Consider the following 16298-nt stretch of genomic DNA (forward strand, 5'->3'; position numbering starts at 1 on the left):
AGATGCACACACAGCAGAACAAATGAGGGACCACATATCTGCACATACGTGACATAGCAAGCAATTTTCAGGGCCCACTTTTGGCCCGTGAGAACTACTTTCAGAACAACTGGCTAAAAAGTATACAAACGTACAGGTGAATCTCTTTAAAATGAGGATTTACTAAGCACACAGGACTGTCCTGTGTGAGGATAACCTCTGTTTAGTCATTCATTTTAATCTATAGTGTGGGAGTGACCTCAATAAACCACTTGTGATTGTGTCGTGGAAATTCCTTAAACAGTGTCATGGAAATGACCAGTAGGGACACTCAAAGTCAATCTTAAATGAATCATTGTTTATTGTCAGTGTGCAGGAGAGGTTCCAAACAAACGTAATGCACCATAGTGATTTTTACATGGCAAACAGAAAGCATTATAGAAGTCTGGTTGAATGACGTTTTTACTTGAATAGTTCAATTGGTAAAAGTGACTGATCCAGAGTATTTATGAACTATGTCTGTAATGATTGGGATTATGTCAGGAACCGGACAATGGAATTATTTCAGGTGTGTCTGTGTCCTCCCCGTGAGATGACCTTAATGACTGAGACCTTAACGAGGTTTCTTCAAATCCTAATGATTCACTTCACAATCAAGCACAATAATTGGGCACCTTACAGTCCATCAGTTAAGTAAGACCTGTTTCCAAGCCAGAAGAATGTAGATGTCAGAGTTGCATTACGCTTGTGTGTCAAGGGCCCGATTAACCAATCAGGGACAGAGGACACGATGCTGTCTGCTGATAAACTCTTAATTTATGGGGTATTTAAAGGGTCAGGGGGATGTCAAGACAGAAACAATCTCTACAAGGTAAGCCAATGGATATATCAATGCTTATGTGGTTGGTATTAGATGTGGATGTTGATATTCAGTTTATTTCTGTGTACTAATATGTACAGCAGGTACATATGATTCAGTGCTTACATAGTAAATGGTTCTAAGTAAATACCTGTAGAAACCTGCATGTTAGGTGTGCATGTTGTGTGCTGACTCACTTAGTGCTATTTCAGGGTAAAATATTATTTTTGTGTGGGAAGAAGGAATGCTGTGTTATGACTATCTTCTTTGTTGAACCACATTGTTATGCTTTTCTTATTCTTGAATAGGGCCCTAAGAATCAGGGCTTGCAAATATCTGGATAGGTTTGCCATTTATGTGAAAAGAGTCAATGCATCATTTTGTGATTTATTTCACAACTACTTTATCTTTCCAACAACTTATAGATGATATTATCTTCGTTCCTTCTCTGTGCCTCTCAGCTGATGCTCACTCTTTTGTCACTGGCTCTGCTGGTTTCCATCCCGGGGGCATACGGGCACCCCCACTTCCCCCTTGCCATCTTACCCAGGTTGGAGAACCCTGAGTGAGAGGCTGACTTACTCCAGCTCCAGGCCTCCCTCGATGTCCCAGGGGCTGTAGCTGCAGCGGGCCTCCGCTCTTGGGGGCAGCTGCTGGAGCTGGGACCAGAGGACCCACGTCTGGGCCATGCTCAGGGAGCTGATGGCAGAGAATGGCTGGGGACAGAAGGGCATGATGAGGGGGGATCTGGAGAGGAGGCCACTGGGTCCCTTACCCTATGGGAACTCTGCACTACCAAGAGGGGGAAGAGGAAGGAGAGGGGGGAAGAAAAAGGAATGAGGCTATCACGTCCATCATCGGCGGGCTGCAGGCTTTCAATAGAGAGAAGGGAGGCTTCGGGGTTCCGCTTTTGAAGGAAGTAACAAAGGAGGAAGGGGTCGGGAAAAAGAGGAGGCGCTCGGACTTCTGGAGTGTGGGGAACTTGGAAAAGGGTAAGGTAGAGGGCTGGAGGATGAATTGATGATGAAGGGAGGGATGAGTTGACAGTAGAGATGTACTGATTGACACTTATGTCAGAGCAATCAATCAATACATTATGATGAGGTATGTATCATCAGAGAAAGTGACTGACAAACCAATAAAGAGAATTTGCCAAGTGGTCAGAAAAGGTCTGTCAATGTAAAATACAAAGTATCATAATTGTAACATAATACAATTAGAGTGTATGTGAATGTTTATTTTATGTTGTCCATGATTGAAGTTCTCCATTCCTACCTACAGTGAAAAATCATAGTATTTTGATAGCAAATGAACATAGGACATCACCACAAGTATATTTTCTCTTAAACATAAAATAACATTTAAAGTAAAGCAAATAAAAATCACTACACATGAATTGTCAGTAACAACAGTTTCAAAAGTTTAAGTACCTCATATAAAATAAAGAGAATAAGGTCAGGGGTTACAATTGCGTAAACCTATGAGAGTTGTAAGAATAATTTTTTTTTTCACGACCTTCGCCTCTCCCGAGTCCGTACAGGAGTTACAGCGATGAGACAAGACTGTAACTACCAATTGGGGAGAAAAAAGGGGTAAACATAAAAAATAACAAAAGGGCAGAGGGGAGAGGGTGTCTTTTTTTTTAAGTGTTTGGAATGCAGCCAAAGAGCTTCCTTGGTGTCCACATCACCAACAAACTAGAATGGTCCAAACACACCAAGACAGCCTTGAAGAGGACACGACAACGCCTATTCCCCCTTAGGAAACAAAAAAATTTTGGCATGGGTCCTCAGATCCTCAAAAGGTTCTATACAGTGCCTTGCGAAAGTATTCGGCCCCCTTGAACTTTGCAACCTTTTGCCACATTTCAGGCTTCAAACATAAAGATATAAAACTGTATTTTTTTGTGAAGAATCAACAACAAGTGGGACACAATCATGAAGTGGAACGACATTTATTGGATATTTCAAACTTTTTTAACAAATCAAAAACTGAAAAATTATTCAGCCCCCTTAAGTTAATACTTTGTAGCGCCACCTTTTGCTGCGATTACAGCTGTAAGTCGCTTGGGGTATGTCTCTATCAGTTTTGCACATCGAGAGACTGAAATTCTTTCCCATTCCTCCTTGCAAAACAGCTCGAGCTCAGTGAGGTTGGATGGAGAGCATTTGTGAACAGCAGTTTTCAGTTCTTTCCACAGATTCTCGATTGGATTCAGGTCTGGACTTTGACTTGGCCATTCTAACACCTGGATATGTTTATTTTTGAACCATTTCATTGTAGATTTTGCTTTATGTTTTGGATCATTGTCTTGTTGGAAGACAAATCTCCATCCCAGTCTCAGGTCTTTTGCAGACTCCATCAGGTTTTCTTCCAGAATGGTCCTGTATTTGGCTCCATCCATCTTCCCATCAATTTTAACCATCTTCCCTGTCCCTGCTGAAAAAAAGCAGGCCCAAACCATGATGCTGCCACCACCATGTTTGACAGTGGGGATGGTGTGTTCAGCTGTGTTGCTTTTACGCCAAACATAACGTTTTGCATTGTTGCCAAAAAGTTCAATTTTGGTTTCATCTGACCAGAGCACCTTCTTCCACATGTTTGGTGTGTCTCCCAGGTGGCTTGTGGCAAACTTTAAACAACACTTTTTATGGATATCTTTAAGAAATGGCTTTCTTCTTGCCACTCTTCCATAAAGGCCAGATTTGTGCAATATACAACTGATTGTTGTCCTATGGACAGAGTCTCCCACCTCAGCTGTAGATCTCTGCAGTTCATCCAGAGTGATCATGGGCCCCTTGGCTGCATTTCTGATCAGTCTTCTCCTTGTATGAGCTGAAAGTTTAGAGGGACGGCCAGGTCTTGGTAGATTTGCAGTGGTCTGATACTCCTTCCATTTCAATATTATCGCTTGCACAGTGCTCCTTGGGATGTTTAAAGCTTGGGAAGTCTTTTTGTATCCAAATCCGGCTTTAAACTTCTTCACAACAGTATCTCGGACCTGCCTGGTGTGTTCCTTGTTCTTCATGATGCTCTCTGCGCTTTTAACTGACCTCTGAGACTATCACAGTGCAGGTGCATTTATACGGAGACTTGATTACACACAGGTGGATTGTATTTATCATCATTAGTCATTTAGGTCAACATTGGATCATTCAGAGATCCTCACTGAACTTCTGGAGAGAGTTTGCTGCACTGAAAGTAAAGGGGCTGAATAATTTTGCACGCCCAATTTTTCAGTTTTTGATTTGTTAAAAAAAGTTTGAAATATCCAATAAATGTCGTTCCACTTCATGATTGTGTCCCACTTGTTGTTGATTCTTCACAAAAAAATACAGTTTTATATCTTTATGTTTGAAGCCTGAAATGTGGCAAAAGGTCGCAAAGTTCAAGGGGGCCGAATACTTTCGCAAGGCACTGTATCTGCAACATCGAGAGCATCCTGACTGGTTGCATCACTGCCTGGTACAGCAACTGCTCTGCCTCCGACCGCAAGGCACTACAGAGGGTAGTGCGTACGGCCCAGTACATCACTGGGGCTAAGCTGCCTGCCATCCAGGACCTCTATACCAGGGGGTGTCAGAGGAAGGCCATAAAAATGGTCAAAGACCCCAGCCACCCCAGTCATAGACTGTTCTCTCTACTACCGCATGACAAGCAGTACTAGAGTGCCAAATCTAAGACAAAAAAGGCAGTTTTTACCCCCAAGCCATAAGAACCACATGAACATGAACCTTGTTCATGAACCTTGTTCTGATCATGGTGAAGGCCCCTCTACAGCTGAATATGTAGCAGGAAGTCAAGTTCCCCTCCTGTCTCAGTCCTTGTCAATAAGAGTCTTGTAGACAGCTGCGCTGCAACCATAGCTGAACTTAAAGTGGCAGGTATAGGTGAAACAACCATTAACTATTTGGTCATTTCCATGGGAGAGATAGTTGATGACATTCATATTCAAGCTAAAGAAGCTGTGAAGTGTGTCTATACAGGAGCCAAATAAAAGTGACATTGAGTGTAAAATGTATCAGTGTTTGGAAAAAAAAGGAAAATCCTTTTAGTGTATTAAATTCTGAAAGTAAGAGAAGGCAGTATTTTACAGAAAAGTGAGGAAGGGTAGACCCAGTTGAATACGTTCTTGGTACAAGATTTGATACAGAACGCAATCAGGCTACTGGAGGCTATGATCGAATTGTTGTTACTGATAAATGTGTTTACATCCCAATTTTGGAAACATTAGTTTATTTACAAACACCCTAATATAAAGGAGATGATGCAGACGGATTCCAGTTCAATAGAACTGACTTATGTGATGGAGATCTGTTCAAGGGCCATGCTCTGTTTTCAAAACAGAAGCATGCAATTCAGATACAGCTTTTCTATGATTTTTTTTAAAACTGCAAATCCTCTTGGCTCAAAACGGGGAATACATACATTAGGAGCAATCTATTTCACCTTATGGAATTTTCCTCAAGTTCAACTCATTTCTGCTTAATATTCATTTGGTTGCTTTATTTCATGCCCAGGACGTTAAAACATATGGCTTTTCTAAAATACTTGATCCAATTGTGCAGGATATTAAAGTACTTTAGAAGGGATGGAATTACGGTCCCCTTGTATGATCAACCAGCATATGGAACTATTGTCCCAAGTTACAGGTGACAACCTTGGTCTTCACTGTTTATTTGGTTTTGTTGAATCATTCAGTGCCAGATATTGTTGCCGCTTTTGTCTTGAGGACTTTCAGACCGAATTTTAAGATTCAGCCAAGATAGTTATGCGAACTCGGGCACTTCATGCAGAACACTGCCAAAATAAGATGAATCCCAGTCTTCAACTATGTGATGGGTGGTAAATGTTCTTGCATTCTAAACTCCTTGCAGTACTTCAATACATGGGAAAACTTCTCTGTCGATATTATGCATGATATGTGGGAGGGATTGGCACAATATGACATAACTGCTAATACTGCACTTGATAGACAAGTACACAACATCAAATGAAATAGACGGGAGAATAAAGAGCTTTAACTGTGGTTACATGGAGCAAAACAACAAACCTCCTGCAGTGAAGTTAGGAGAGGACTCTAATGACTTGGGGTTAAAAGTTATCCAGTCCTAGTGTTTACTTCGCAATCTACCACTTATCTTTGGAGACTTAGTTATTCCAAATGATCTACACTGGTATTTACTGTTGCTTCAGATAGTACACATTGTATTTTCTCCAATGATAAAGGGTATTACAATGATTTTGAAACACTTTATCGTTGAACACCACAGGTTATTCAAGTCATTCTTTCCAAAAAAAAAGAGGCTGCTGTCGAAGCATCATTTCATGGTACATTACCCCACATGTATGCTTAAAATTGGACCCGTTTTGCATAGCTGGTGCATACGCTATGAAGCCAAAAATATTAAAAAGCTTCAAAATGTAACTAAAACATTGGCAAAGAAACACAAGTCAAATAGCATACATTTGACACCAACAGTCATGATCGGTCCAGGTAAAATGTTATCTTTAAATGTGGTGGACTGGGGCTGTAAGATGGCTGAGACTATTCAGGTACCAATTGACTCCACGGTTTAAATGTTAAATGGGCCAAACACCATGGAAATATGTATTGTTTAGTTAAAGTCCATTGTGAGATGCCAGTTTTTCAGAAAATCCAAGATGTTTTTGTTAAAGATGAGAGGTTACTTTTGCCCTACAAACAATGTCTTGATGAGCATAGAGTTGGGTGTACAACAGAGGGACCTTATGTAGTTGATGTTAAATAGCTTTTCTGTCACAAAGCATTTGATATACAGATATCTTACAGTTGTGATGATTGAGGTTTGTTTATTGTCCCGTACGGTATCCCGTGACTCTAAAAACTGCACAGTAAGCTCTTTAAAACCAAGATGCACTGCAATAATGGCTTTTTTATTTACTTTTAATAAAGGGGGGACAGATGCCAAAATGTCCTTTTATAGAGGCCACAATTTTATTTGATTAGTGTTTTTGATACGTGAGATGCCAGTTTCACAAAATCCTCCCATGTCATTGTTAGATGTATTGAATTGCAATATTGAGATTTTTTATGTACATGTATTAAAGTGAACAGAGGCCAACATTTCATTTCAGTCCACAATTTAATTTTATTATCAGTATTTTGATGTATGTATTGCAAATGTCTTACATTTAAGAATAAGGTTCTTTGTTAAATACTGACTTTTGATTTCTTGACGTTAAGTTTAGTTGTACAAATGCTATGCTTGACTGATAATATTCAATTCTATATTGCGTGAATTGGCAGTAGAGTTGTTCCCATGTTACTCTAAATAGAGTAAATTACAGTTTGTAGAGTTAAATATAAACACTGAAGAGAGTAGAAATAACTCTGAAAATTGAACTCTGCAACAAGAGTCATTTTTACTCTATTTAGACTGGAACCAAATGTTATCTTTTGTAGAGTATAATTGTATTCAATTTGAGTAAAATGTACTCAGATAAATGTACTGTGTAGAAAGACCAGAACCTAGGAAGAAACCTAGAGAGGAACCAGGCTATGAGGGGTGGCCAGTCCTCTTCTGGCTGTGCCGGGTGGAGATTATAACAGAACATGGCCAGGATGTTCAAATGTTCATAGACGACCAGGAGGATCAAATAATAATCAGTGGTTGTAGAGGGTGCCACAAGTCAGCACCTCAGGAGTAAATGTCAGTTGGCTTTTCATATCCAATCATGTCAGGGCATTTCATATGCAGCAGCTGTTAAAAGGGTTGAGGGTTTGAATGGTGCACTTGAAGAGTAATATGGTTGTGGATAGGCCTTCACTGCAGGCTGCAGGGGTTTCCTTTCACCAGCAGGACCAAGGTATTTAAAAAGTTAGGAAGGTGGATGTTTATAGATATGATGATAAATGGCTCTGCCAAGGTGGAGAAAAGGTCCAGTCAGACAAAAATCATTGTGGAAGCGGCAGAACAGTTCCTGGGGTTGAAAGATTCTGCGAAGAAGTTACATGGAATATTGTTACAAGCCGTACCACCCTCTCAGGTCCTAGAGCCTGAGAAGGGAGATATGGAGAATTGAAAGAAGGAAGTAGTGTGAGTTTTGTTTTGTCAATGTAGAATTTTTATTTGGGTGGATTAGGTTAGTTTCCCTATCACGTATGGGTTTTCTTTTGACCTTGTTTTGGTTTCAACCGGTCCAGTTGGCGGCGGCAAAACACCCCTTTGGGTTGTAAAGTCAGCCCAAAAAAAAAAACACAGAAGAAGGAAGGCTACAGATATTTGTGAAGGGGCTTTCCATCGACATATACTTTTAAAACGGGGATATAGCTTAAGAAAACGGTTGTAGTTTAATTAGCAAGATGTATAGACCTAATTTGATGTTTTTTGTTTTATATTTTTCACTAGAATGTATTTGCCGGAGCCAAAGCGGTAAGTTGTGTACTCGATATCAAAAGTGAAAGTAAACGTTTACAGCCAGGCGTGGCAAAAGAATAATAAAACAATATAACTTTTAAAATCGCTTACCATATATACTGCTGTGGTCTATTAGCACAATAGTCTACTTGTTGTAATTGCATTTTAGCATTTGTAGTCGACCTTTACAAAAAAAACATATCTTGGCAACTAACAAAACACTTAAACACTCACTGATAGACAAGGACGGTCATACAATTTTATAATACGATTATACAACAACAAAAGAACAATACACGAACAAAGGAAAAAGGAAATACATGTTATTTATTTTCTTGATATGGTAGAGAATCCGGGGGATAGCCCCGACCGAGACTCAAAGCTGGATCTAGCAGCTGTCAAGCCAACACCTTAATCATTACACCAAGAGGTCCGAACTACTTGAGTTCGGGTGGTGTTGTGTTAAAGGGCTATTTCAAGATTTTGTCAATTAAGCCCTTTATCTACTTCCCCAGAATCAGATGAACTTGTGGATACCATTTTTTATGTATATGCGTCCAGTATGAAGGAAGTTAGTGGTACTTTTGGGAGCCAATGCTAACTAGCTGTACCCAAAGATGGTTAGTCATTGCGCTAACGCTATTTAGCAGTTGCACTAACGTTAGAGGTAGTTTCACAAGCCAATGCTAACTTCCTTCATTCTGGACACAGAGCCATAAACATGTGCTCACCTGACTTTGGGGAAGTAGATAAAGTGCCTCATGTCCCAAAATCGCAAAGTATCTCTTCAATATATTAATATGAAATAGGTTGATTTCTAAGTTGCAGAATGTGTCCCACTTCTCACTAATGCATGAGTTTGGGCTTATTTGTTATTGATACGCCACCTACCATTTAGACAACATCATGCAAGGCCACTCTGACACTATTAATTGAATACATTATTTTGTTGGCCGTTACAGATCTATGATATAGATAAATGTTTAACATGCAGTCATTTCCTATTCATGTTTTACAGCATAGTCTGAGTAACATGGAGAGAAGGCAGATTCAGATAAAATTATCTCAATGTTAAAAATGTTTTCCCTACAGAAATCTACTCCCTGAATTACATCTACACTTCACTCTCAAAGCCACTAGAATTGCCTGGAATCCATGAGTTCACTGCCATGGGTCTGATGAACAACCAACAGATTGATTACTATGACAGTGTGGCAAAGAAGAAGATTCCCAAACAGGCCTGGATGAGGGAGAAGCTGCCAGCAGACTACTGGGATAAAGGCACTCAGTCACGCAAGAGCAAGGAGCAGTGGTTCAAAGTTAATGTCGATATCTTGATGAAGCGCATGATGCATAACAGCACTGGTGAGGGAACATCTGCAATCTGTCCTACGCTCACCGTTAATCTTTTAAAATTGTAGGTCATTAGTTATCCATGTATATTGTCATCATTGACCGTCTTTTTCATTTGTTTTTCCTCTCAGATGTGCATATCCTTCAGTGGAAACATGGCTGTGAGATTGACCGACAGAGTGACGGCACATTGAAATTCATAAAGGGCACAGACCAGTACAGCTACGATGGTGACGACTTCCTGGCCTTTGATGATGCCAATATGCAGTGGGTGGCCCCAGTTGTTCAAGCTCAGCCGACTAAGAGGAAGTGGGACGGGGTCCAGATCCTCAACCAGTACACCAAGGGCTACCTGGAGAAGGAGTGTGTGGACTGGCTTTCCAAATTCATGGCATACGAGGCCAAAGAATTCAGTAGGGCTGACTGTGAGTACTTAAATAGTATAGCCTAACAAACAAAAACAACCATTTGTACATATGAGATCAGAAATAATATTCATGTTCTCCGTTTATTCCCTCTTTAGCCCCTCCGAGGGTCTATGCATTTGCTAAAAAGGCCAAAACTGCAGGACATGTCCGACTGACCTGCATGGCCACAGGTTTCTATCCCAAAGATGTGATTATGCAAATTAAGAAGAATGGTGTTCCATTGACCGAACGTGATGGAGTGCAGTCTACAGGAGTCCTACCCAATGATGATGACACCTACCAGATCAGGATGAGTGTGCAGATCCCAGAGGCAGATAAGGAAACTTATGAATGTTATGTCGACCATAGAACATTGAAGAAGCCAATTGTGGTAAAATGGGGTAAAGTATGGCTAATTTGGTTTAGTGTTGTTATTGATGGTTAATATGGTTTAGTGTTATTGACACAGGAAACAATCTTAATTTGAACTGAACAGCATACTAACAACAGCTTTGCAGGTGAAGCAGGAATGAAACTGAAATTAGCTTCTGGTTACATATTGTTGCTTTTTATAAATACTCTGCCTTTTGTTTTGCAGATGGAGAATGTTGTGATTGCAGTAGTGGCACTGCTGTAGTTATTGGGACAGTCATCGCCATTATTGTAGTTCTGATCTTGGTTTCGGTGGTCCTGTTTGTTCTGCACAAAAGAGGGACAATTGGTAGGTCTTGATTTATATCAATTCAAATGTTTTTGTTTTTGTTAAATGTTAAGAAAAGATGAATCAACGATACTGCTATGAAAGGTGGGAACTACGGCCTAAATCCATATGCATTATAACATTTCTATGTATTTTTCTCTTTACACATCAAAGTGATTCCTGGCTTGAAAACTAGAGGTTAGTATCACAGCCTCTCCCTCGGTCTGTATACATGTCATTTATCGTTACGTATAACAGACTTTTGACACTAGTTGTAAGGACAACATGATGCTTTTATATCAAAACTAACTGTTCATCCAATTGTAAAGACACCCTATGTAACAATCAAGCATTTACTGTGTTTAGATATACTTTTTGGTTCTGAAAAATAAGGCCTATTTAAGACACTCATTACATGATCCTCTTCTGAAGAGAGTGGTTGCACCGAATACATTTATTTAAAATTACTTTTGAAAGTCACAGATAATTATGTTTTTTCAATGTACTGAAACTTTAGATTGTGTTTTTCCAGCTACTGGCAATGGAGTGGCATTTTCTGGAGTGAACACTTCAGAGTATGGTAAGGCAACAAAGTCTGTAATGCCACAACTAAACAAATGACAGTACATGAAGTTAGGTGTTGCCTCAAGGAAAGTTGCTTTTCTGTGACGGACATACAATGTACACAAAACTAACTAAAAAGGCTGCGTTTTATAATTTAAAATTTTACAGATGCTCTTATCCAGAGCGACTTACAGTAAGTAGTAAGGGTATACCATTTCTAGTACTGGTCCCCCGTAGGAACCGAATCCACAACCCTGGTGTTGCAAGTGCCACGCTCTACCAACTGAGCCACACGAGACACTGTAGAATTGTATTGTAGCTATACATTCAAACATCTACTGACATCTTCCTCTGTTTTTCTTCAGCTAATTTAATTTCACCTTTATTGTAACCAGGTAAGCTAGTTGGGAACAAGTTCTCATTTACAACTGCTACCTGGCCAAGAAAGCAAAGCAATGCGACACAAACACAAAGTTACACATGGAATAAACAAACATACAGTCAATAACACGATAGAGAAAAAGTATATATATATACAGTGTGTGCAAATGAGGTAAGATAAGGGAGGTAGGCAATAAATAGGCCATAGTGGTGAAATAATGACAATTTAGCAATTAAACACTGGAATGATAGATGTGCAAAATATGAATGTGCAAGTAGAGATACTGGGGTGCAAAGGAGCAAAAAAAAATCAACAGTATGGGGATGAGGTAGTTGGATGGGCTATTTACAGATGGGCAGGTGCAGTGATCTGTGAGCTGCTCTGACAGCTGGTGCTTAAAGTTAGTGAGGGAGATATGGGTCTCCAGCTTCAATGATTTGTGTAATTCGTTCCAATCATTGGTAGCAGAGAACTGGAAGGAAAGGCGGCCAAAGGAGGAATGGGCTTTGGGTGTGACCAGTGACATATACCTGCTGGAGCGCGTGCTACAGGTGGGTGCTGCTATGGTGACCAGTGAGCTGAGATAAAACAGGGCTTTACCTAGCAAGGCCTTATAGATGACCTGGAGCCAGTGGGTTTGGCGACGAATTTGAAGCGAGGGCCAGCCAACAAGAGCATACAGGTCGCAATAGTGGGTAGTATATGGGGCTTTGGTGACAAAACAGATGGCACTGTGAAAGAGTGCATCCAATTTGCTGAGTAGAGTGTTGGAGGCTATTTTGTAAATAACATCGCCGAAGTCTAGGATCGGCAGGATAGTCAGTTTTACAAGGGTATTTTTGGCAGCATGAGTGAAGGATGCTTTGTTGCGAAATAGGAAGCCAATTCTAGATTTAATTTTGGATTGGAGATGCTTAATGTGAGTCTGGAAGGAGAGTTCATAGTCTAACCAGACACCTAGGTATTTGTAGTTGTCCACATATTCTAAGTCAGAACCGTCCAGAGTAGTGTTTGCTGGCGATCGGTGGAAGAGCATGCATTTAGTTTCACTTGCATTTAAGAGCAGTTGGAGGCCACGGGAAGGAGAGTTGTATGGGATTGAAGCTCGTCTGGAGGTTAGTTAACACAGATGGCAATGATATACAAGTATACAGATGGCAATACTAATGGCAATGGAGTGGCTGTAATGGGGTTAAAAGGAAATAGCAAGGTAAGACAACAGTCTTCAATCACACAAATACACTAAATCAATTAGGTTAGGTGTTGCTTCAGAAAGTTGATAGTAAATTACACAAATGTATTCATAATGAGTTCTACAAGTATGTGTAAATACTAGCCAAATGATTGTAGATTTTGGTTTTGCTGTTCTCAAAACATTGAGAACATGGCTGACCCCAATATGAGAGATTCTGTGTGATCATTCACCATAGTCCAAATGTTTCCTTGGTTACTCTATAAGACAAGCAATGTTAGTATGATAATAAACATGCAAGGAAATCTGAGTTACAGTATGCCAGAGAACAGAACAAGGCACTATTATCAATCACATATACACTAAAAAACATTGTTTGCTTACAACACAATCAGCATATGTTTCATTAACATTACAATTTTTTGGGTGGCCAGATGTTGGGCAATATCAAATTACTGTATCATCTTTATGGACAGTTATTTTACAAATGTATTACTTCTTGGTTAGTTAAAATAAAATAAAAAGCTATGTGATACAAGTAACCTATAATTAATTTAGATTACATAGATTTTGCAGTACTTTAGATGACTGCTTTGTCTGACATTGTTGGTTGAGAGTTGTTTTTCCATGTCAGTAACAATAACTAATCAGTGTAACTACATTTTCCACTGTTCAATCTAATAATGCCCATCTTTTCCATGTTGTCTAATTATGTGCAGGTGGATAGATGACCATTGGTGGCCAAACTGACGGACCACGAAGGAACGTTAATTCATTTCAGAATTTTATTGGATGGCTATTGATAACACTGTTCAGTTGCACAGTTTCAATCGTATAAGCTAGTGATGGAAATTATAGTTACTTTGATTCAATGTGCTAAAAACTGCTGCATTTAATGTTTTTTGCTGTTCTTGAGTAAGTACTTGCTTCCAAATAGAGTCTCATAAGTGGGGTGGTTAGGCACCGTTTGGGTTGTCGTACATTTCATTGTTTTACTGTTACAGTGGATATTACTGTATGGAGAGGCATCTTTAAGGTAATTGTATCATTCTTCAGGGATTATAACTAGATTTGTACTAGAACAGGTTTATATAAGCCAATTGGCCAATTAATGACATGCTCATATTTTAAGTAACATTTCAAAAGAGTTATAGACAAACATTGTAAATACTCTAAATATGAACAATGCTCTACAATATACAACACAATTTTTACATATATTTGCAGGATATTAAAACAAGATATACAATATGGTAAAAACACTAATGAAACACACAAACGTGTTATAGAGAAAATGTGCTTATTTGTTAATCAAAATATTACTTGAAATATCATTTGTTGTGATTTTTATTTCAACCTAGGGCCCATTTCATAACCGTTCACTGGGTTACCAGGCTAAGACAAAGCTACACTCTTGAATTAATATGCAGTGAAGTTTCTTTTAATATCACATTTTAAACATTGATTTATGGAGAACACAAATAATTATAACATGCAGCCTTGAAGGTCAAGACAAAAATATTTTCTCTTTTATGCCAGAAACCTAGTCAGTGTTTTTTTTAATGAATAGGGTCTCTAGTGTTATGCATCCTACCTGTGGACTAAATGCATTCACCAAATGATTTAATACATTTTGCGTAGCATTGCTGTTACTATTTACTAAACCACTATTTTTACAAGGCTTATTGCATACATACATGCCCACGGACGTACACACACGTACACAATGTCTGTAACCTGTACTGCTTTTCAAACATCCTGTATGATTTGTTATTCTGAAGAAAAAAAATAAATAAATAATAAAAGCCACTTTTTTGCACATTCTATAATTCAAAATAGGGTCTACCATGTATTCAACAGTACATGCCAACATTTAGTTTAAAAGTTACAAAAGTATAGCCTGTTCCACGTGAATTTATCTACAGGAGGATAGTATTGGCTAATGATAACAGAATTGTAAGCAACAGCGCATTTGCACAGAATTCTGATTATGAATGGTGTGCAAAAACAAGGTTTGACTATTGCTTATGAAGAACACCTGTTCAACTTAATGATCAGGATCAACATTTGACTTTACTTGTTAGGGAAAGCTAAGAGCACACAGGCGTCGCATTGTGGGGCAGACCTGAATTAGACACAGAATATTTGTATATTTTAGGGTCATACAATACATGTGAGGGTTCAAAATGTATTTTGTTGTAGTTTTGCTCTTGTTTGGGACACTTTCAACAGTGAACAGCAGTAAGAAGGATTTTACTTCTAGAAAATGTATCATAAGTGAAAATGAAAGCTCTTGGCAGAGCCATATATATATATATAAATATAAATCACACACAGTGGGGAGAACAAGTATTTGATAACCTGCCAAATCGGCAGTGTTTCCTACTTACAAAGCATGTAGAGGTCTGTAATTTTTATCATAGGTACAATACAACGTCAATAAATCAGAAGTCAGTATTTAATATTTGTATCAAATACTTGTTCTCCCCACTGTGTGTGTGTGTGTATGTATATATACAGTGGGGAGAACAAGTATTTGATACTCTGCCGATTTTGCAGGTTTTCCTACTTAAAGCATGTAGAGGTCTAATTTTTTTATCATAGGTACACTTCAACTGTGAGAGACGGAATCTAAAACAAAAATCCAGAAAAACACATTGTATGATTTTTAAGTAATTCATTTGCATTTTATTGCATGAGTATTTGATACATCACAAAAGCAGAACTTAATATTTGGTACAGAAACCTTTGTTTGCAATTACAGAGATCATACGTTTCCTGTAGTTCTTGACCAGGTTTGCACACACTGCAGCAGGGATTTTGGCCCACTCCTCCATACAGACCTTCTCCAGATCCTTCAGGTTTCGGGGCTGTCGCTGGGCAATACTGACTTTCAGCTCCCTCCAAAGATGTTCTATTGGGTTCAGGTCTGGAGACTGGCTAGGCCACTCCAGGACCTTGAGATGCTTCTTACGGAGCCACTCCTTAGTTGCCCTGGCTGTGTGTTTCGGGTCGTTGTCATGCTGGAAAACCCAGCCACGACCCATCTTCAATGCTCTTACTGGGGGAAGGAGGTTGTTGGCCAAGATCTCGCGATACATGGCCCCATCTATCCTCCCTTCAATACGGTGCAGTCGTCCTGTCCCCTTTGCAGAAAAGCATCCCCAAAGAATGATGTTTCCACCTCCATGCTTCACGGTTGGGATGGTGTTCTTGGGGTTGTACTCATCCTTCTTCTTCCTCCAAACACGGTGAGTGGAGTTTAGATCAAAAAGCTCTATTTTTGTCTCATCAGACCACATGACCTTCTCCCATTCCTCCTCTGGATCAGCCAGATGGTCATTGGCAAACTTCAGATGGGCCTGGACATGCACTGGCTTGAGCAGGGGGACCTTGCGTGCGTGTGTTACTAATGGTTTTCTTTGAGATTGTGGTCCCAGCTCTCTTCAGGTCATTGACCAG

The 16298-nt window shown here is 39.5% G+C and overlaps 2 protein-coding genes and 1 pseudogene across 3 annotated transcripts in view; all 3 read left to right on the plus strand.

Moving 5' to 3' along the window:
* LOC118936567 (class I histocompatibility antigen, F10 alpha chain) overlaps positions 1-13799 on the plus strand; it is a 62867-nt gene extending 49068 nt beyond the window's left edge. Inside the window, exon 7 of the mRNA XM_090208664.1 lies at positions 13556-13799. Within this exon, the coding sequence (XP_090064790.1) occupies positions 13556-13563 (8 nt within the window). The 3' untranslated portion in view covers positions 13564-13799. The remainder of the gene's footprint in view (positions 1-13555) is intronic.
* Positions 1221-1934, plus strand: LOC149975539 (uncharacterized; annotated as a pseudogene).
* Positions 7613-14645, plus strand: LOC110496241 (major histocompatibility complex class I-related protein 1). 2 transcript variants are annotated; one of them, XM_021572024.3, is made up of 8 exons: positions 7613-8253; positions 9331-9603; positions 9723-10016; positions 10115-10399; positions 10597-10719; positions 10873-10896; positions 11231-11278; positions 13556-14645. In XM_021572024.3, the coding sequence occupies exons 1-8, from the start codon at positions 8184-8186 to the stop codon at positions 13561-13563; spliced, it is 1125 nt and encodes a 374-aa protein (XP_021427699.3). In that variant the 5' UTR covers positions 7613-8183; the 3' UTR covers positions 13564-14645. The 2 variants fall into 2 exon arrangements, with proteins under 2 accessions (XP_021427699.3, XP_090064792.1); XM_090208666.1 differs by lacking the exons at positions 10873-10896; positions 11231-11278; positions 13556-14645 and having other exon boundaries at positions 10597-10730.
* Positions 14646-16298: the final 1653 nt, after the last annotated feature.

This window comes from Oncorhynchus mykiss, chromosome 18, assembly GCF_057628025.1.
Source record: "Oncorhynchus mykiss isolate SJ-2025 chromosome 18, ASM5762802v1, whole genome shotgun sequence".
NCBI classification, from domain to species: domain Eukaryota; kingdom Metazoa; phylum Chordata; class Actinopteri; order Salmoniformes; family Salmonidae; genus Oncorhynchus; species Oncorhynchus mykiss.

What these genes read in the sequence shown, in the direction of transcription:
- LOC110496241 (XM_021572024.3), top strand. Translation starts at nt 8,184, where the DNA reads ATGTATAGACCTAATTTGATGTTTTTTGTTTTATATTTTTCACTAGAA. An exon ending in TATTTGCCGGAGCCAAAGCG is followed by an intron (nt 8,254 to 9,330) that starts GTAAGTTGTGTA and finishes TTTTCCCTACAG; the next exon opens with AAATCTACTCCCTGAATTAC. An exon ending in AGAATTCAGTAGGGCTGACT is followed by an intron (nt 10,017 to 10,114) that starts GTGAGTACTTAA and finishes TTCCCTCTTTAG; the next exon opens with CCCCTCCGAGGGTCTATGCA.